The sequence below is a fragment of the Drosophila kikkawai genome, chromosome 2L (assembly GCF_030179895.1).
Source record: "Drosophila kikkawai strain 14028-0561.14 chromosome 2L, DkikHiC1v2, whole genome shotgun sequence".
NCBI lineage: Eukaryota > Metazoa > Arthropoda > Insecta > Diptera > Drosophilidae > Drosophila > Drosophila kikkawai.
In genome coordinates, this window is record NC_091728.1 from 15,838,608 (window position 1) to 15,861,439 (window position 22,832).

General features: G+C 39.7%; 1 protein-coding gene across 1 annotated transcript; it reads right to left on the reverse strand.

Annotated features, from left to right (window-relative positions):
* Positions 1 to 10,091: 10,091 nt before the first annotated feature.
* LOC108076972 (uncharacterized) lies at positions 10,092 to 10,961 on the reverse strand. The gene is made up of 2 exons (XM_017170024.3): positions 10,302 to 10,961; positions 10,092 to 10,251 (listed from the first exon to the last, which is right to left on the reverse strand). The coding sequence occupies exon 1, from the start codon at positions 10,805 to 10,807 to the stop codon at positions 10,394 to 10,396; it is 414 nt and encodes a 137-aa protein (XP_017025513.1). The 5' UTR covers positions 10,808 to 10,961; the 3' UTR covers positions 10,092 to 10,251; positions 10,302 to 10,393.
* Positions 10,962 to 22,832: the final 11,871 nt, after the last annotated feature.

Here is a 22,832-nt window from a genome sequence, read left to right on the forward strand (position 1 = left end):
TGGTTCTTTTTATGTTTTAAACTTCATTATATACCAAATGCAACTCACTTTCCTTTTTTTAAAAACAAAAATAATCATATAGTACCTGAAATGAAACCCCTTTCCTCCTCCAACTTTAAACGTTTATCTGCCACTTTCAAGGACTCTTCAAACAGCAGCAGCTGCCCGCCCAAATTATGGCCAACGTTAGCTACAGAACATGCGAAAAGCTAAATGTAAATTAATGAATTGTTTAAAGCACTTAAAATATTTACGCTCAAAGCAAGTGGATGAGTGCCGGCCACGCCTACAATCCAGGAGAAGCTGGGAACGCGGACGGAGTGCCCACCAACCAATGAATATGCAAACGATTCCGCCACCCATGGCCGCCACTCCCATTGCCCAAGTTCGTTAAAAACGCAGCATAAGGTCAAGGGGATAATGCTAGGGCCAAGAGCGAATAGGCGGAGGAAGAACACTGATCTTAGGATATGTATTTCCTCTGAGAAAATATATTAAAAATTAAATTTAATATTATTTTAGGGGAAATTTAAGGATTGTTTGTCTTAAAACATTTTATTTTGTAATTTGTTTTTATTTTTAAAATATTTTTACCTGGTTATTAAGCTTCTTTGTACCACTGTGCGTATACGCATTGCTGTTGTCGAACGGTCATTAAGGCGGCGAATAGAGAGCTGAGCTCGCTGTTTGCTCAACGAGCAACAAGGACACTACTGGCAACAGCTTGTCCTGTCCCGGCCGTAGTCGTAGTCCTGCGCTGAACTGCTGACTGTTAATGTGCAGACCCCCCAGTCTCCTCACACAGCTACCTCCCTCCCTTCACTGTACAATATGCATAAACAAATGAAACGAACTGACTTTGCTACTTGCTCTGGCTGCCGCTGTTTGATGCGATGCAGATGCAGTTGCAGTTTCCCTGCCCCGCCCAGCGACCAAGTTCAGCTGGAGTAATTAAATTTTGCTCGAAATTCCTTGAATTTTCTTCTTTGATTTCGAATGAGCTCAGATTCCCTCAGTTTCCCCCAGATTTCCTCAGATTTCTCGCCTTATTTGCATTGAAAAAGTGAAAAATCTATTAATGGGGATGGTAATAATTTATGCAGCACTCTCTGACTCCCAATATCGAGCCAACTTCGATTCGGGGCAAATGAGATCAAGCCAGATTGCAATCACAACCCGAAAGCCAGCAAGCTCCCTTTTTGCATGTCCTGTGATTGCGGCGTGGCGGCGGCAAGGGACACAACAAGCTGGTAAACCGGCAAACTGGAAGCAAATTGATTGCATTATCGAGGAGAAACTGGGCGAATGAGTGACATGAGAAGGCAAAGGATCCAAGCCATAAAAGTTCGTTGCTTTCACGCAAACATATTTAAGGATGCCCCAGGACACTGGCTCACTTGTACATAATAATAATAATAATGGGAGGAATGGTGGGGGCTCCAAGGCAACCGACGAAAATGTTTCAGGCGGGTTTTGAAAATTATTTTGAATTTATATTTTATTCTTACATTTATATTAAAAATATGTAAAAAATAATATAAACCCCGGAGATCTGTTGAAATTATTTAATTCTATTTATTTTTAGAATGTTCGTAACAGAAATTTTCCAGCTGAAAAGGCAAGTATTTCGCGTATTTTATATTCCATGGCAGCTTCAGCTCTGCCACTTGTTCGGCATTAAATAAAAGGACTCCCTGCACGATTCTGGCGATTATCGTTCGTTTACCTTAACATTTTTCCGTCCGCTCGGGTGGATAGCCAGGGGGATCGATGCCGACGGGCGTGTCGGTTGGCTGTGGCCAGGATATGTGTGTGTGTGTGCGTCTGTGTATGAGCTTTGTGCTCTTCAAGGCTCATTTATGGCCCACATCGCTGGTCACTTTTTATGCATTTTCCCACGCTGTTTACTTTGTGTATAAACGAGTGGCACTTACTTATTTTGTGCCACATAATGAGCGCTCCCAATGGCCGCTTATAAATTATAAAGCTCCCGCACACACACACGCATCCTGCTGCAGTGCAATAAACTCACTGTGCCCGCCCACACAATTTGATTTGTATGGCTTTTCAATTTGTGCTCCTCCGGTGCTGCCTTCCTTTCGTTCCTTTCGTTTGCCTTCTCGCATTTCCTCTTTGCTGCATTTGCCATTGTATAAATTTTTGGTATTTGCGCCAATTTCATTCCAAATTGAGCGCTGCCCACAGTCGTTTATTTTTAATGCATCCCAACCGTACCCAGCCCCAGCGAAGCGAGACGAGAGGAAGCAATATGGCCAGACCACGGGCGGCTGCCCTGGCAGGTCCTGCTCCTGGTAGGGTCAGGTGGGGCTCTGGGAAAACTACAAGCATCAGAAGTTGAATTTTTCGCCAGTTTTCCTTATTTTCCTCATTTTTTTCCAACTCTATTGTGTACTGGCCAGAGTAGGGATTTGAGCTTGATTTGGTTATATGCTCTTTTAGAACACGGAACAGATGTGTTGATGTGACCCAAAAAATATCTGTTATAGATAGAGTATGTATGCCATTGTAATCCCCAAAAAGTAAGCCCTATGCCCACGAAATCCCATATTTTTTCAATTTAGTTGTCTGTATTATTTGCAGTGTGCATTTTGGACATTGTGCTGCCAAACACTCGGCACTGCAGGACACTCAGGCGAATTGCAATGCGAGGAGCCTGGAATTTCCAGGGGGCAGGCGAGGGATTAGTAGGTAGTAGTAGGAAGGAGTCCAAGGAGGGCCGCAAGTGCGCTCAAGATTTATGGCTCAGGATTCCTTGTGGTCCTTGGGCTGCAGGGCCATCAAATACAATCAAATTGATTGCCTTTTTTTTACGGAACAACTGTGCGAGTGTGTGTGTGTGTGTGGGCGTCAGTAATGCGATTTTGATTTTTTATTAATTCCCTTCCATTTGCAATTAGTTAATGAGTGGCCCCGGGGTCACACGATACACAGGCATAGAATGGGGCCCAAATAAATAACAAAATGGCGTTCTTCAATATCCGGCCAGCGGAAATTTCAATAAGGCCGAGCCTCCGAGGATGTAATCAGGATATGAGCTCCAATGACTGGACGAAAACTGTGTGTGGCAATCAAAAATCCTGTCTACTGCGGGGGGTGGCAACTGTCTGTGGGCGTGGCAAGTTTTGAATTAGTTGCGCCGAGAATTTTCTGCATAAATCATTTCCTGTTTGTGTCAAGGCAACGCAGGGCCAAGAAGCGGAAGATAAAAGCTTTGCAAAAACAGGGACTACAACAAAAAAAGAGAGAGATGAAAAACGAACGAAGCGACAAAATGACATGACAAAGTCAAAAAGACGAACACAAAAAACAAGGGCAAGACAAAGCAAACAGCAACAATAACATTAAATTAGCATTTTTTATTACTTGTAGTTTTCTTTGCCCTTTTGTACATTCCATTGTATGTGTGTGTTCCTTTTTTTTATTCCTTTTCATTGCCAGATATTTGCATAAGTTGACACAAGAAGCTACTAAGTAATATTGCGCATTCGACATGTTGGCCGCGCGACTTTAAGGCCGCGCGCACACTACGAGCGGAAAGCGGAGTTGACGGCTGAGCTTATCAGCGAGCTTATCCGCAGAGAGCTTATCAGCGAGCTGAGCTTTTTGCAGCCGCGCACACTGCGAGCTGAAGCTGACGCTGAATTGTTATGAGAAATTAATTGTTTTTCAAGCAAAACAAACATTTTTTAATTCTTCAATATATACAAAAAAAAAAACAGTTATTGCGATGACCTATTTATTTAGATCATCATGTCATTTAAATTTTCGAAATCGGCCCACCCAGTTCGCCAGAATATGGTTGACAAAGTACGTTTTTTTAGTGTACTTTGGCACCCTGTATCTCGGAAAGTTGACAATATTTTTATTTTAATAAATATTAAAAAAATTCTTCATACTTTTCTATATAACTGGACAGAAATTTAAATTTCTGTTACTTAAGCGCTAATTAGGGCAATTTTTTAAAGAATAGTCTAAAAAATCAACTCGCGTCAGCTGCTGAAAAAATCAAACATGTTTGGTTGATCAAACAAAGCGGAGCGGAGCTGAGCTTATCAGCTTTCAGCTCCGCTCTCAGTGTGCGCGCTCTCATACAACCAGTGCGTTTGTTTCAGAGAGCGGATAAGCTCGCTTATCAACTCCGCTATCAGCTCCGCTTTCAGCTCGTAGTGTGCGCGCGGCCTAAGTGCAAAGAACCGATCGTTAGATTAACTTTAAAAATCAACAAAAATACACCATATAGTTATACAATAATATAATTAGAAATATCTTATTTATCTTCTAAATAACTTAAAGCTATATTTACCAAAACAACTCACATTTAAAATAATGGCCAGGGTGAAATTGTGCTTCGCAAATGGAAATGGAATTTGGGAAACTGCATCGTCTTCGATTTTCTATTTTTGTAAAGACATCAATGTTCCCTGTTGTACAATAGTTTGACTGTTATCGTTACTGCCTCTCTCCAACCCCCCCACTTCCCATGTCTGTATCGTATATATATTATATGTAAAAATACTCGCATTTATATGTATGGTAAATGAAATCGTACACATTTATTATAAAGGGCGGAGAAAACAAAAGGCGAAGAACTCAAGAAACCGGGCACATCTGCATGGATTTCCACAGCTTCCACGGCTCCACGTATAAATTTTATGTACACTTACTTACTTCTGCAAACAATGAAGGCTCCGTGACGTGACTTAGTCCGGGGCTGGTCAGTCCGGAGTCCAGTCCGTGTTGTCTGCCATTGTCTGAACCCCTTTTCCCTTTCCCAACCAGCCAGTCGGTCTTCCGTTTCTGGGTCGTTGGCTGCCAAGTGCAACGATTTCGGTTTCCATTGGCATTATGTAGTTTAAGATTTCACCCGGGGAGAGTGTGTATGCATATGTGGCTCTGTATATTTACATATATTTATTGTTCTTGGTGCCTGGGATAAAGTGAGGCATGTCCTGCGGCCAAAAGAAACTGTAAACATTGGCAGGGCTGGAGGGATGTGGGGATGTGTGTAGGGATGGATGTCAGGCTGGTTGTCAGGATGGTCTTTACAAATCGTACAAATAAGGGAAAACTTGTACGATTTTGGTGACTTTCCCCATAACCTTTTTATATATTTTTTTGTAGCTTGAATGCAATGAGGTGAAAGGGGCATTTTAAAAGCATTTCCTGTAGATAAAAGGACAAGACAATATCACAAACTTGTCAATAAAAATGTTAAAGAACCTCTCTGAAATCAATAAGGGTTTTATAAAGAACACTTTTTGAATTTTTTAGTTAACTTCCAAAGATATTCTTTATGATCTCTACGCTATAAATATTCTGAAACTCCATTAATCTCAGCTGCTATCTTAATTTCCCTTGTCTAAGCCAATAAATATTAATTTACCTTGGTAAGATTATTAAATTCAATTCATTTCCCCTAATTAATTGAGAAGCATTAAACATATTTCAACTAGAGTGCACTCATCACTCATCCCGCACTTGGCCATTAGATAGCTTTAAGCCGCAAATAAGCTTTAAGTAGCCACTCGCTGGGGAGACAGTGTGTCCCGCCTCCCCTAACAACATTGTCAACATTGAACAAATCGCTGCCATCAGTTCTGGGGAGGAACATTGTTTAAAGAACATTTTAAAATTCAGCATCAGCAGCGACAAACACAGCTTGTGGTGACTGGGCTGCTGTTGCGGCAGGAACAGGAACATGTCCTTGCTGGCTGTTGGTCCTTCTCCCGCTTTGTATATTATTTCATACGCACGCTCCTTAAGCATGGCAATAAATTGTCGTGCAAAATTTTCATATGCGTCGCCTGAGCCACGCCCTCATCGGACCCCAGACCCCTACGCCCCTCCCCTGGCTGCCATATTCCCGTTTACTACGCCAGCGGATGTCCGCACATCACGCGTCTTTGTGGTTCCTCCGGGGGCCAACGTGGTGGCATTCTTGAAGAAACTCCACTCTGCTCGGCGCCTTGTGTTGCGTGCTTGTTTGTATCGCTTTTTGTAATTTTCAATTTAAGCTACACAACGTGTTGCTTGGTTTGCACAGAAAGAAACTCCAGAAATAAAAGAAGAAATATAAATTTCAGAAATAGTAATAAGAAATATGTAGTAAAGGTATAAGGGGAGATATTAATTAGTGGCTAATCCTAATACTTTCAACCATTTCTTAATAATTTTCCTTAGTTTTATATCAATAGGTCTATATTTTATTTAAGAAATATACTAATTAAAAATAAAATATTTTTTTATTAATATTCTTGTATGTTTTGGCTAAGAAAAAGTTATACAAAATAGTACAAATATAAAAGAAGACATTATTTAGTGGCAATACTTGGTTATGTTATAGATTTTCAACCTTCTCTTAATAGTTTTTCTGAATTTTAAATTAATTACTTTCCATTTTAGATAAAATACTTTCCACTAACCCTCTTGAATCTCAGTGATTTGTCTTGTTTCCAATACCCTTCTTTTTTCCAGTGCCCTCCCTTTTTTTGCCACATGGCTATTGGCCTTCTTCTTTTCCTGCCAGCCATGCCACACACCCACTGGCAGCTTGGGCGAAGCCATTTAGTGACAAATTAAGTGCCGTCGTATGCGTGTTAATTTCACAACTCTTAGCAAATGACGCATACGACACGTGGGCCCCCAGGAACCAGCAGCAGGGCAGGACAGGCCAGAGCCAGGCTTAGTTGCAATTTATTAAACATTCTTTTTTTTTGGGCAACAAATTGATTATTTTGTTGTCGCACTTTATGATCCCTATTACCACCACTCGAAGTGTCGATTTACGACGCCCGGCAATCGCACTCCCACTCGCAATCGCCTCTTTTTATGGGACAAGAAGCGATTTTGACCCCTGAACGCACAGCTAACGAATAACGCACACAATGTAGTTGCCGCTGCCGTTGCCGTTGCCGTTGCCATTTTTATGATTGCCACAAATCGCATTATGACTTAATTTTTACGCCGCCACGTTCATAACATTTATGTAGTGTTAAGGATACTCGTCGCATTCCGCGAGCTGCATAAAATATTTAATTATCCGCAATGATCTGACGCTCTCTGGCCGCAGACCAGGCCAGAACCCACTTGTTGCTGGTCACGTCGCCTGTCGCCCGTCGCCTGTCACCTGCAAATTTCAGGAAATTGCCACCTGCCAGCCTTGCACTTGTCAGTTGCCACTTGACCCTGGGGGTGGGGTTGTTATCAAGTAGAGGGTTCGCAGGACTAAATGGCCCTAGGGCCAGAAGACTCTGTTGCCACAGATGCAGCAGCTGCGGCTCGTATTAAGCCATTAACGATATCCAAGCAGCCACAAAATGGTCTTCAGCTGGCATCAGCTGCAGGTGTGCAACTCAGATCCATATGAAGCTGGAAATTGGATTCGAAAAGGCACATTCAATTGAATATGTTACTTAGAGAGTGTTTGGAAGAAGTAAAAATATAAGTTGAGGGGTAAAATTAAGGTAAGCCAGAAGGAGCAGCCTTAACGCCTTAACTCTACCTACTTAATTATATATTTTATTTTAAATCCCTAAACTAAGTTAACTAAGTATTTGCATAAATTATGTACAACTGCAAGCTATCACATTTAGTGAGTCTTCAATTATTACTCGGAAGTGCATAGATAATGCGAGCAATTTAAGGCACTTTGTGGATGTGTTGTCTACTTAAAGCCGTCTTATTGCATCCGCATACTGCAGGATGGCATGATGGCAGGATATGGCACGATGGCATGATGGGTGTGCTGCGCAATTACGCAAATTAGCAAAGTGGAATTCAATATGCTTGGCCGGGCTAAATCGGATTCGAAGAAGGTCTCCGTAGGCACATTATCATTCAGTTACTGGCACATGTAATTGCCCATAATTTTGTTTAATGGAAATTCCCATGCGATTACTTTTCCCTCTCTCTGATGGGTAACATAAGTTAAGGCTTAATTTAAAGAGGGAAAAAATATATAGAAAATTAAATTATATAGGATTTTTGCGTAAATATAACTCTTTAAGATGTAGGACATCAAATAGTAGTTTACCCAATGATTTTTTTCTCCCTGCTTACTTCAGATCCCGTGTCGCACTTGGATTAGAGGCATTTGCAAATGCTTCCTTCCGTTCACTATTTCTACTACTAATATTTGTTGTTTGCTTAGTTTTTTATTGGGCCCACATTTTTTGGTTGTCATTTATTTGATTTATGTGTGTGACGGCTGTTGTGTTGTGTTCCCGAGGGTTCTTTTCCCCATTGTTGTTACGACTTGGCACACAAATTTCCTTATCAAGGAACCTTATCGTTCTGGCCGTATTTTATGCCTTGGCTATTTCTGTTTGGCCAGCAAATTGAAAGAAAATTGCCCCAACAAATATACTTGGTATGAGATATTTAAATAAGTAACATTATTAGCTGATTAGGAAACAAAGAATACTATATGATAAGTACCCTTTCGGTCTGTTGCTGGGCAATTAAAAACAATATCCGAAAACAGGATACTTATTTTTCGTCATAAACCTCATTTTGATATATTCTTTTTTGACAGCCCGAAAGTCCCTTTTATGTTCTCAAGTTACAAACGAACCCAGGGATATAAGGCTTCAGGAAAAAGGGCAACGTTGACGTTAGAAGAAAAGAAAGTTTAACACTTGCCCAGTCTTCCGTTGACTCAAGGTTGGCTTAGGAACACACAACAGAACAACAGTGTGGAAAAAAACTGACCGTCATTTGTTTTCTTGACACTTCTGAAAGCTCCTCAACGAGAGGCGGCTTATTCTCACTTTTTTTCGAAGGGTTTTCCGAGGGGTCTAAACATTTTCTTATGCTCTTCGCCGCCACTTTATTTGCCTGTGGAACCCAAAGGAGTTTTGTCACTAAATAAGTCGCAAGTTGATATTAATAACATCTCATTATCGCCTCGTTCTGAATTTCAGCGCTTAGATGAAATATGTTCGCATCGGCAATTTATCATAATGAAGACAAACGAGGCAACGTCCACAGATGACCTTCGAAAAAATGCTGATTAAACTTTTTAAAGTTGTAGGAATTGTAATTGATGAGCTTAAGACTGGTTAAAAAACGATTAGAACGTGGGAAACATTTCAGTGAATTTTGTTTTTTATCTTAAAATTAAATGAAATCAAAATTCGTTGTTACCTTTTCGGATTTTCCATTCACGTGGATTTTCACAGCATCAATAATTTTCACAGCATTTCTTTCGTTCCTTTTTGGTTCTCTGCGAATATTTTATAGATAATGCTTTGTTAGTGCGAATTTTCCAACTGAATGGGATGAAAGGCAATCAGAGGAGTCACCGAGTTGCTGAGATAAAGTGAAGTGATTTCAAGGCACAGACACAAAGTGTCTTATTCTCGGTTCACTGACCAGCAGTCGAGATGATTGACTTCATGCAAATGCTCTCGTTAAGCCCCGTGTCTGGTTGGAAAATTTGCATTGAGCTTGTTTGCCCAGGGGAGACCTGGCTTGGTTACTACTAAAACAAAATACAGGGGGAACACATTCCAATTTAATTAATTAGAGTAAAGGAGTAGGAGAGCCAAATGGATTGCCTTTGTTCAAATAAATCTCGTCTGCTTCCTGAAAACCTCGGGCTATAAATGCTTAAACAAGGCAAAGTAACAGCAAATAGGTAAATTTCTTGTGTATAGTCTGTATTTAAATGTTCTTTATTTTGTGGTTTATTTTTGCAATTAAAATGGAACATGGTTTTGAAAATGAAATTATTCTTTATATATTTATAACATTCCATATATTAATTTGTGAATTGATAAGGTTCTCAAGTGCAGACTTTTCCGGCCACATAAAATTCAATAAATTCCCATATTGATCTCTGGCCAGGCTATATCTTTTACCAAGCCAGACACTTGGTAATATTGAATTTATGCACTTAGCGATAGAGTCAGCAGAGCGCATCTGCAGCAAGCCCGAACTCTTTGCGGCCACAGTGCGTATACGCAATTAAATTTGCAAAGTCTTGCTTGACAGTGTGTGAAAAATGGCAGGAAATGAGATTGTTGCGGTTTTAAATAAAGTACAGGGAGTGCATTTAAAACTATTTAAAATACCTAACATTTTGGCTTCTTTAAGCTTTCTTTATTTTACTTCTGCTGGTAAAACAATGCTGGGTTTATAGCATTTACAATACATTTAAATATTTGAAAATACATAAGGACTTATTCCTTTTGACCCTTTCCTTTTTAAGTCTTCTGCGAGTTTAGTTTTCTGCGGAAAGTATTTGAATATATAGAATTCTTAGGAAATTTAACACTCACTTGCCAGCCGATGAAGCATTTTCTATGAGAACCATAACTTAAATTGAATGAACATTTAAAAGGACAAAAGTGAAATGGCGGAAAAAATCACATTACTGAGAGGCCGCGGCAGCCGACTCCTCATTGGCCACCGCAATAGCCTTCTCGATGGTGCCCTTCAGCTTCCTGATGTCGCCATCCAGGTAGATAATGCGTTCGTACTTGGCAGCCAGCTTTTCGATGATGCCGCCCAGGTGCCTCTTGAGTATGTCCTGCAGCTCTTCCTCGCCGGGACCCGTGTACTCCTGGCCGTGCAGGTTGCACTGAAACTCGTCTTCGGCCAATGCATCGGCCAGGTTGTCCTCGGTTTCTTCTTGCTTTCGACGAAGTCGTCCCAGATCGCTTTCCAGCTGCGATCGTTCTGCTCCCATGGCCTCGAAAACGGCTATTTTCTGCTGCAACTCCGGATGAAGCACAACGCCCGGATTGATCAACCGGGCAAAGCCCATGGCCATTCCTCGGGACATGGCTTGGCAGTGGTCTTTGATACAAAGTGTTTTCAGTGAGAGGTCTGGAATTTGTATCTTAATTTCGAATTGTTTCTAGCTATGTTCTTAGAACTGAATTACGAGTAGAACCTAGGAGATGATCGAAACGACATCTGACCTAAGGATTGCTAAGCTCTGAGGCAAACTTGTTTCACAATATTCTGAAATATATAATTTTTCTTTAACAAAGATAAATGTCTCTTTTTAGAACTCCGCTTTTATTGTCCTGAAAATGATGTTCTTTCGTTGGAATTGACATTTCGCTGGTGAGACCCTCTTATATATACTATATATATATTTTCTTTGTAGTTTTTTGCAGAGGCATTCTCATGCAAATTACATTTGGCAATCAAGTGGAGCTGGCCTGCAAAAAATTACTGCGAATTTAAATAACAAAAAATAAGGCTGTCCCTTCCGCGGTGCTTCATGTGTATATATATACATGAATATTAGGGGAAAAAATATAACTCAGGGCGCGTGTCCTAATTAATAAGACCACCTCGACGCCATCATTGCTGTTTGAGCCCAGTAGATTTTCCTCTTTTCTTTTTGGTCCTCTTGTTACACGAATTTCCCAGCGGCATTTCGCGAAATGCAAAAACAACAAACACATACACACACGCACACCAAACACAATGGACGGAGTGCGGCGCAAAAATGATGAAAAGAAACAAAGGAGAATAGAGATATCTCATTATGGACAAAAGCGGGCCAAAACGAGTCCAAAATAAAATGAAAAAATTATGCAACCGAAAGAGGGAGAGTGAAAAAAGAGGAAGGAAACCAGACTGGAGATCCAGCTGGCCTGTTTATCTCCCAGCTTTCCGCCAATCCCGACTGATGAGCCACCAAGATTGCCCCTTGACCACCACCGGACTGGTCTGCGTCCATACGAATTTGTTTACAGCACTCGGGGAACGGAAATGGGAACGCGGCAAAGTCCTTTTGGTCCTGCGAAACACGCGTGCCAAAAATAATCAAAATATAATAAGCAGACTCTTCAAGGCGCTGGCAAATGAGGCATGTAATAATTTTTGGCCAGCCCGAGAGTCCTCCTTCCTCTTTTTTTTCGGTCATAAGATTTATGGTGGGCCAGTTCCGGGAGTCTGGGTTTGATTGAGCGGTATTAAAGGCATGCCGATTCCATAAAAGACAGAAGAAATAGTGAGGTTTCTAAAGGAAAAGTATTTAAGGGGAAAATATAAAACTAACTGAATGCAATGCAAAAATATGTAAAGGTTTTCTGGAAAGAAATCATTTTTTTATAATTCAAGACATTATATTTTTTATTTATATATTTTTCAAGAAATATTAAGTATTTTACCTTGTGTATTTTTAATCTTAAGGGTAAACTTTCTATTGGTGTTTATTCGTAATTTGTATTTATCATTCCTGCCCTATAAACTATGTTTATTCAACAATAATTAATATACCTCATTTGTGCAATAAGACGCATATGTTTAAACCTTTTATAATAAAATGAAGAGATAATATAATATTAAATATATATTGTCGAATAAGCAGAAATATATTCATTCATATTATATATGTCCATCTTCTATTTAAGTCTTTTTAGGGTATCCCAACTTCGAGTACAGCCTTATTTTTCAGTTTCTACCACCGTCAAATTAAGCAATTTCCAACTCAGTTATGAAAGTTACAATTTTACGAGTAGTTCACAAACAATTCTATCTACTCCGGATTTTTTTTTTGTTTCATTTATTCGCTGGTTCTTGGACGCCGCCTTGTGCAACTTCTTGGGCTTTGCACACTTTTAGGTTATCATCAGTCAGAGTCAGTAAGTAAGCCGGATTACTTGGGGATTTCGTGGGGTTTTCCCAACATTTCTCTATTATTACTCGACTCTGGCCTGGCTCTTAGTGGAATACAATACGATGCCAAAGCAACAGCCTATCTATGCCTACGGTTATGCAAATTGCCTGCCTGCGGGAAAAATTTGCTTGAGTAACTCCTAGGGCCTCCCACCAGATGGTCAGCTAAGAGCTGGGACAGGGTAGTGGGGAATTGCGGAAAAAATAGAAGAAAAACGAAAGGGAAAAGGTGTATATAGTTTGCCTTAATTTTCGCTTTATTCGGCAAATATATGCTTTGCCGGGCGAGTGCTTTTTAATAAGTTAGTTGGCCCGACATTCACGCTCCTCGGCGCGCTCTGTGTGCGCTCGCATAATTAAAAATGTACACACGTGCCTCGACAAGGAGACCACGTGTTCGAGGCCGGTAAGTGGAGTATAGTGTGTGTATGTGGGGTGCATATGGTGTGCGGTGAAGGACATTACTAACCGGAACAGGTAATATTTGCTAGCCGCTTAGCTAGTCCCGGCGAAACTTAAATTATAAAAGACTTGTCACGGGGCGTATACTTAATGCTAAAAAGGGATCATCTCTTTAAAATGGTGAAGCCGGGAAATTAAGTCATCGTCTTGGCTTGATTTAGGGTAATTATTTTTATGTATTTATTTATTTATAATATTTATTTACATACAATTTTTAGAAGTTATGTATTTTATATTTCTTGCCACAAACAATTATTAACTATTAATATAAATTGGCCGATAGTTTAGCTTATACACAGTTTAAAATAATTGCTATCTCTGGTAATTATTTCCAACCATAATTCTAGCAAAATTATCATTTTTATGCACCACTTGTTGCTGTTGAAAATAATACTTTCCCATTTCCCAGAAATTGTTTAAAAAAAACTCACACACGCGCAAATATGTAACCAATTTTATTTAGACAAATATCCTTTGGATTTCCGTGCACAATTCCAGGACATGCTCGTGACCCTCGTTAATGTGAAGGATATACAAACAACATACGAGATTTTTTGCTAGTATCAAATTTCTCTCGCATTGATCTCTATCGTTGTATTTTTTATCTGACATTCTGACGAGTTTTTTCCAACGGCAACACATGTTGGCCAACCCAATCAATGTTTGGCAGATTTTGTGAATTTTTCGGTTTTAAAATCAATTAAAATCGCCATACGATAATTGCTTGCACAAGCGACCCGATATCGCTTGGCTACCCTGAATGGCATTAATTAATTTTAATTTTAGCTAGACACATGACAGTCGGAATGGTGGTGTCCCAGACAGGACTGTGTTGCCGCCGCCTGTTGATTTTCCAATTGATAGTTCATTTCAGCTGTCATTTAACGGTCAAGTGCGAAAACTTGATTAACATCCGGGTTAATTGACAGTTTGATTAAAAATATTAATTTGCAGTGATGCGAAATGAGTTTTGGCTTTAATGAAAAGAGAATTATTTAAGGGGAAATAGAATAACTTACTTATTCAGGATTAATGGTTAGTTTGATAATAGTCAAAAAATAATTTATAAGTTATAAATTATGTTTAGCGATAAATAACAGCAACGATAATGGGAATTTTACAAAATATCGAAGGCTGGCTCCACTTGATATTGGCAAAAGATTTTGTGCTTACAATTTGTTCATCAATAATTATTCTTCAGAAGTTTCAGCTTTTAAAGTTACATATGAAACTTTAATACAAACTTTAATACAATTCTTTATTTAAATTCAAAACTAATTTAATACAAAACCAAACCAGCTTTCACTACCTTTTCCCTTAGCCAACTTTAGACACTTAAAGCCTCAGTACCCTTTATTTTCCACCTTCTAGCCTCCTATAAACTTTATTCGCGAACGGCCTCCACGCCGGCCTTAGTTGGCAATTAAATATTTTTGGGGCGGCTTAATTAAATGCATGGCTTATGGCGGCTCTGGAGCGTCATATATAGAGAGAGCCATAGAAATGTTTTTGGCAGCTGTCAACGCGGCCACTAAAAGCGGACCATAGACTTTTCATTATTGGTGACGAGGCGGCGAAGGGGGAAGCCTTGAAAATGTTGAGTGCGGATTTAGCAGCTAACCGTGTGTGCGCGCCGGACCCCATGCATAATCCACAGACGTGTGGGCACAGTGGATCTCGTGGGCGTGGCCGGTCAGCACTTACCAGAGCCGCCGCGCTGATTGCGCGTGACAAATTTGGAGTCAGCAGTTTGGCATTTTACGCACTCTCTCGCACATAGAAAACTAGCCAAAAGTTGGATAAAGCCTCGCGCTTTCCAAAAATGCGCAGCTTTACGCACATCAATTTGGCCGGAAAATCCTACCGCCAATTTCCCAGCAGAGCAGAGCCAACTCAATTAGCGTTTGCACAGGCTTTTAGCCAAACTAAGTTATTATTGTTATTGCTGTGTGCGGTGTGGAATCGAAATGCTCGCCGCGAGTGCAACAAAATGCATTTGAATTAGCGCAAGCTGCACTCAAATATTAATTATTGCCAAATATGCAATTTGTTGCCATTCGTTGTGCCATGGCTTATGATATATGTACATATATATCGCGTAAACACATTGAAAATTATGGGATCAAGTTGATAGAAGCCTGATATTGGAAATTGTCAGCAAATAGCTATTGTCTGTCAGCGGAATTTAATTGTTTACACGGGGGTTAAATAGTTGTTAGCTAACAGTAGTTATTTTTGGTAGGGAACAATCTTTGGCCTCTTGGGGTTACAAGAAATTGGCAAACAGAGGCTTAAACTATTATTTTTTTTAATTCCCTTGAATATTTAACATGATATTTAGTCTTTAAGTAGTACAGTACAGTAGTACTAAAGATAAGCGCTTTTATGAGAACGAAATATTTGCAAATTGTGCAAATCAAAGTGAGGCTCCTGGAAACAGGCCTCCAAAATATTTCTCAAATATCACATTAATCGATTTTCATGCCGTTCTTTTGCGTCCCGATGTCGTCGCATGGCGTCGCTCTCTTCGCAGGCTGAAGTACCTCGAAGACATAAAGCACAAAACGTGCCTTAAAGTATGCCTGGCATTTTAATTAAAACTCGTTTTTTGCCTCTACCCCATTTCACCGTCTTCCCTTTCCGGCGGTGCCCAAATAATGGTAGGATCCTTTATTCCAGCTTTCGCTTTACCTCAACTTAATGGCAGCTGCTGTCGTGCTTGATTACCCAAGTGCCACGCCTTCGTTTTATTCCGCACGCCGCCGCTGCCGCCTCCTCCTTGCAGCACTTGAAAAGTTTTACGCTTGTCATGTGCAACATGTCCAACTATGCCGTAGTCCTGCCTGCTCCGGCTCTGGCTCTCTGGCGCTTGCTCCTGTTCCTCGTCCTTGTTTCACTGCTTCTCCTCCTGGCCGAGTCGGCCTACAGCCTAAAGGCAACAAATCCAGCACAATGCACATGTAGCTGCCGAGCGGAAATGAAAAATCAAATAGAACAACTCATAATGGCATGAGATTCTTGGTTAGCAAAGTAACAGGGTTGCATTGTTTTTTAAGAAATAAATAAAGGGAGGAACGTATTGGGTGAGAATATTAGCCATTAGATCGGTGATCAAAGGAACTATAATAATTATTTAGTTATCTTAATTTAAAATGAGGAACCAGCTTGAGTTATATTAAAATATTTTTGGAATTATATTAAAATACCATATTAAGAATTTCTGGGTAATTGCACAGATCCTTACAAGTGAAAGTACACTTCTTATTTTAAGAATATATTTTTTTTAACGTTTAAGTCTTAATAGGTACTAATTAACAACTTGTGGGAAAACTAAAATAATTTTAAAATTAATATTTACTTTACCTTTCGAAACTGACCAAACCTAAAATAAATATTTGAAAAATCTCCGAGATACAAGAGCCTCAGTTTTCTTTGCAGCCCTGAAGAGAAACTCATCCCTGAGGCTGTGGCAATTTTCTTGAACACTTTTTTTGTAAGCCTTCTTGTTGTCCTTGCTGCTGTTTCAGCTGCTCCTGCATCGTCCACTTGCCAGCATTGGAATCTGTCTGTTATGTGGCACTCAATTACACTTTCGTTGTCACTAAAACATCTTCCTGGCCGCCGAGGAGCACGGAGAGATGGAGATGGCAATGGAGATGAAAAGCTTTGCATGTGTGATTGTGTCCCGGCTTTGACACTCGAAGTGGAGAACTTTACGGCATAAGAGCGATGGGGCTGTGTCTAGTGCAAGGAGTACGTACTCCGTATCTACTCGAGTGCCGGAGCTTGACATCCAATAAAGATTACCAACGATTGTTAAACACAAATTGCGCACAATGAGGAGTTATCTTGAGGGGGAGGTACCATACAAGGTGCGGTGACAAAGTTACCACGAGGCCACCTTTTTGACGAAGTCGTCAGGAAGGAATACCAGGAGCAGCGCATTATCAGAAAATGAAATTTAAAACGTTTTTGTGTGTTTGCCAGAGCACTTTGTGTATGGGGCATGATGGATTCGTGTTGCGGCATCAGGGCAGAATGAATGAGCTCTAACCATTCAGCCTGTCGATGGGTTTTACTACTATCTCTGTGGGGCATTTTTATTACATACTTGGCGGTAACCCTCTGGGCAAGTCCTTTCCAAAAACAGAGTTTTAATTTCAATTCATAATGATTACAGCACTCCTCGGGGCAGAGCATGTGCTTCACTAGCTTTCTGGTATTTCGATTACATTATTTCTGGTACACACTCGTATCGAGAACGAAATCAAAAATTTCCATTTGCACAATTGAATGAGTCCAGCACTCAGCGATCTATAGCTGCCTCATGGGTCTCATCGTGTGTGTTCATTAGACGTGGCTTCATGCATATTTGCTCTCTCATTTCGGTTGCCGTTTGTGCCATTCATTCGTTCAGTCTTTCATACATTGTTCCTCTTGTTCAAATTTACAGTGTTTTAGGTTTTTGGCCAACAATAAATAGGCAAGCCACAAGGAAGTTTAGGGTTTTTCCAGCTGACTGGGCCAAATCACAAATAGATTTTTGATTATGCATTTTGCTTAGAGGCATCAAGCCAAGCAAACATTTTTCCCCCTTCGAAATCTGATGCTCACCAAAGACAATTGAATGCAAATGAGTGAATTTCCGAAGGAATTGTTAATTTAATTCAGGCGTGCAAATTGAACTTCATTTTGGCCAATGTTAACAAGGATTTTTGGGCAAATTCCATCAAAATAGCAACAAAAGCAGGCATTTTGAAGAACAATTGGGGCTTTTAACTAAAAATACTGTTTTTTTTGCTCTTGGAAGTCAGTTTGCCATAGAGACTGCCTTGTAATTATTTTGTGTAAAAGCCAAAAGCAAGTTGGAATGGCTTTAAATTTAATTTGTTTGAACTTTTAAGGCAATTAAATTGTATAAGTTGAACCTATATATTGATCTTAAAAATAATTATAAGCAGCTATAAAGTGGCAAATATTTTAGATAGCTTCAATGTAACCCCATAGATCAATTAGAGAAAATTCCTAAATACCAGCTTGTATTTTTTAACCATTTAATTATAGGTAAATGACGCTTTTTCTCCCCATGAAAAAATGTTTTGAAATTCACAGTTAAAGATTCTCATCATCGTCCTTTGCCGAAAATCCTTTGTACCAGGGAGTGGGCACAAAACACAAGTCCTCGTTTTATTCTCGTTAGTTTTGCGACGCCTTTGAGCCATATTGTCCGTGGCCATTACATTAATTAAATTATATTCGTACAAACTCGTGGCACGCCGTCGTCAATCGTAAAAACCAATACGCTTAATGCATCTGTCAACGCAACAGCAGTCACAATAAAGTCCGTGTGTGAGTGTAAAAATGTTCAAAAGCAAAATCACGTACTTAAAGGCAATAAGCATTTTTATAACCTGCCCACGAACTTGAAGGGCGCGAGAGTAAATATTAAAAAAAACACACACAAAAAGTATACAAAAAATAAAAAGACCAACCACGAAAACATTTCGCAACTCGCACAGACACACATTTCTATTAAAACGCAAATTTCAACAGATTAACACACAGGCCGCAAGGAGCAAGGACCAAGGGGAAGCCAAAACCGAAGCCGGAGTCGGCGCGTGTCATTCGCCGTGTAACAATTTGAAACTTTTATAGAGTTTTCTGGGGGGCTGAGAACAAAAAATTCCATCGATGGTCGACCGACAAGTTTAAGAACACGTTAAACTTTTTACGACTTCCGTAGATGAGGATTTCTCTGTGTGGCTGAAAATGTGTATGCGGAAGTTTTTTCTCTCTCTCCGCGCAGATAATGCAGTCTGTCCATAAAGAAATTGAAGGCGTCAGCTGCCACTAATTAACTTGGCCATTTGGACCGCAACGATGCCGTCGCCGCCGCCGGCTTGTATTAGTTAAAAACTCATAAAAAAATCTTGGCTGATTGAAAAGAGCCAAGGCCAGAGTCCTTAAGCCGCTCAAAGTTCATTGCATATTTATAGGCGTTAGAGTTTCCGAACCGCATTTTAAATATTTAAATTCAAGCCCGGCATGTGGGAAGCCAAACAGAAGACGACGCCGCACATCTGGCATAAATAAATAGACCTTCCTTGTTTTTTTCTCTAAAAGGTGAAAGGCAAAGGCAGACAAAGGAGACAAAAGTTGGAGTCCTTCCAAGCGCGAGAAATCCCTTTAAATTGGGCGTAAAACGAATCCTGGCCATTCGCTGCTGCAGCCTGCGGGCATAATTTAAGTTTCCACTGCAAAATGCAATTAAATTCCAGTCACCATTTCAGTTTTAGAAGCTGCTGCTGTGTGTGTATGTGCGGGCTGAGCTCCTTGTAGCGCTTTTATTTAACTAGACTAAGCGGCTTTCCTCGTTCTTCGCCTAGACAAACTTTGTGAACACCGAAATCCGCTTGACTTTTGGCCAAGTCTTTATTGGCCGCGCTTGCATCTGGGCGAGATTGTACGCCATTTGGCCATGGCAGTGCGTGGATGTGGGTCTTGGAAGTACACATTGAAACTGTATACTCTTTAATTGGTTCTTTGGTATATAATTATATTTTATTGTACGTTAAAATGTGGGAGTATTTTGTGCTTAAATTCAGTTAAAGACTTTCCAAGTAAACAATGGTCTGTGTATTTTTTTGGCAGCCAATATTTAAGAAAATTACAAGCCAGCACTTTGTAATTATTGAAATAGGAAAGGTAACAAAGGCTGGCATTTCGTACACTTAAATTTATATAATTTGAATAAAACTAGAATCTTGGCTGTCAAGATAAAATAAAAAAAAATTCATGGAAACTATAGAAATGAAAAAGATTAAATAGCATATTGATTAAATTAATCATAAAACTCAAATTTAATTAAATCTTAGCATAAACGTCAAACAAATTATTATGAAAACACAATTTTTATAAGTTTCTTTTCATAAATTTATAATAAAATGAGTTGCATATATAATTACTAATAAATTCTTGAACTATATATAAAAAACGTTTATAAATTGATGAACTTTTTAATGATATACATATACATTATGAATTCTATATTTTTTTCCGCCTGTAACCATAACAGTTGCCAGGAATTATTCCTCCGTCTTGACTGTGAATCCCAAAAAATATATGAAAAGCCCGTTTTCTTTGGCGAGGCGCTCTGCCACCGTTCCCAGACAATCAAAGCCGGCCACAAAGACCGGCCACATTATGTGCTCATGAGCCTATGCACATGCCACATCCGCACAAAAGTTGAGGCCAACAAAGGAAGCCCAACTGCGTCAGATCTTTTGTACGGTTTGCCGTGTAATTTATTTGACAGTTTGACAATTTGAAAAAAAAAAAAAATACACAGAAAATAAACGCTAAACAGGCGAAGGGCGCGTGAAAGTGGCCGCGGGCGCACAAAGGGCTCCCATCGCAACGGTGGCGAGCTGTGTTGAAAACATGGCATGGAAATCAGAGGAAAATCGAGGCAAAAACAGTGGCGAACAGCTAACAGCCTCACCTCGGACCGCTGCAAGGCGCTAATGTTGAATTAAACGAGCGCTGACAGCGGCATAAACAAAGGCGAACCGCGCCCCCGAACGCTTGCCATAAGGTCGTCACAGGCGGCGGCCCCCAAACAGGAGCCAGGATTTATTTGCCGCACATATGAATGTGGCAGTGCTGTCAGGTTGTCCTTTTTTTAAACAACAAGCTGAACTGAATTAATATTATATGAATACTCGGTTATGATGGCTTACAATCTTTGTGGGATGCTCCAGGGAAGCTCAGGTTTGTGAAATCCCATGGAAAAAAGGCTTCAAAAAACGTTGCTTCAAAATGTTATATTGCAATAAATAAATATGTAATTTTACAGTGTATTTGGTAACGCTGAAATTTATTTGTTCATATTTTTAGAAACATTTTAAAGTGATTTTGAAACTAGTAAAAGGTTAAGCATTCTTTAATATGCTGAAAATATTCCATTATAAATTAGCTTTATGGGTTAGTTATAAAACGCTAATTTGTATTATCCTTTTGAATTTCGTGGAAAATCTTAAAACTACGAAACGTAGTTTTTAATTTCAATCAGGTCTCTTTTAATTATATAATTAAGTTTAGCTTTATCTTAGCCCCCAAAAAGCTAAGAGCATCACTGGCATGTAAACACATACTATATGTGTGCATGCATATTTATGATAAATTGCCGCTGTAGGAAAACGTGTCGCTGACATTTTGGCGCCTACGAAAACACAAACAAAACGTAACAAAACGCGGAGCTGAACGGAACGGAGCGGTGCGGAGCGGCGAGCAAATGAAAGAAAAACTCCGGCGCACAAGTCAAAGTCACCATGAATATGTTTGCTTGTATGAAATTTTAATAACCCAGAAAACTGGCATTATTATTGAATTGCCGAACATCGAAACGGAATGACTTTGTAATGCCAAAAAAAAAAGAGAAAAAATAAACGTAGAATTTTTATGAAGCTGAAAAGCCATTTAATGTCACGCCACAGAAGTAATCCAGCTCTGGAGTTGATTGGAAAATGCTTAAAAATAGGAGAAAATAAGGTTCCAAATAAAATAAAGCATAATGCCTGGGAAATGGGAGGCGTGCAGATGCCTCATTGGAGCGTCTTTCTCTCTCTCTGTTTAAGCTTTATTGTCTCTGCCATTTGCACCCGCTCAAATCTCTGGTCGCATTCAACCTGTTAGCCCCTCTGTCGCATTTATTCGTGCCTACTTTTTACTTTTTCGGGGGAACGAACGCGCTCAGAGCTCTTTGCGGCTGCTCAAATGTAGTCGTAAAAGCGCTTTTACGTAATGCGACGATGTCGCTGAGGCCGAGATGATAATGGTCCCCGGGTCCCCCGGTTCCTACCTCGGTCCCAATCCCAACTCCCAGGCACCCCCTTAGGAATTGCGGCTCGTACGTGTGAAGCGGCCTTGAAGTGAAATTTACAGTTCTCCGAGTTAAAGTTAAAATCTGAGAGATTATGCATACACATACGTGTGTATAGAAGCAGTCAGGAAAGTCTTTGTCTAAGCTTCGATTCCCACTAAGCCTTTTTCATTTGTTTTAAATTTATTGAGACTTAACTTGAGCTGAGTTTGTTCCTAAAGCATAAAGTTTAGTCCTTCAAGCTCTTTTTCATGAAATACCTAAGGTTTTTCAGAAAATAAAATGCAAATGATCAAAAGCTTAACAGTATTGCATTGAAATTTTTTGCTTTTTCTATTAGTTTAATTTCATTTTAACGTGTGATATGCATTTTATGTATTTTAATTACCCATAAACAAATCAGTGTGTTTCATTTTAGCTTTTCAATATAAAATATAAATATATGTTCCTTTAACTAATCTAATATTTATAAAACCCAATTAATTGCCTAGTTATACCTGTTCTAAACCTAAAACACTATGCAAATTTAATGTCAAAAGTTAATATTGGATTCCAGACATAAGCCTTTAGAAAACCGCAAAATTGGGCTTGCCCCAATGTCCTCGATTGCAGGCATTCGTTGACTCTGTCTGGTTGGTAAAATTAATTATACACATGTATTTGGTTAAGTTCGTTTAACCTGACGAAAGCCATATTTGAGCCTAGTCTTGTTTAAGCAGCAGCCATTCAGCCTCAGATCGGGCCTTATCTGGCTGCTCCAAATCTGAAGCCAGGCCAGGTAAATAAAGGTAAATAAACTTAAACGCTTTTGACTCTTCTTTGGCAAGGA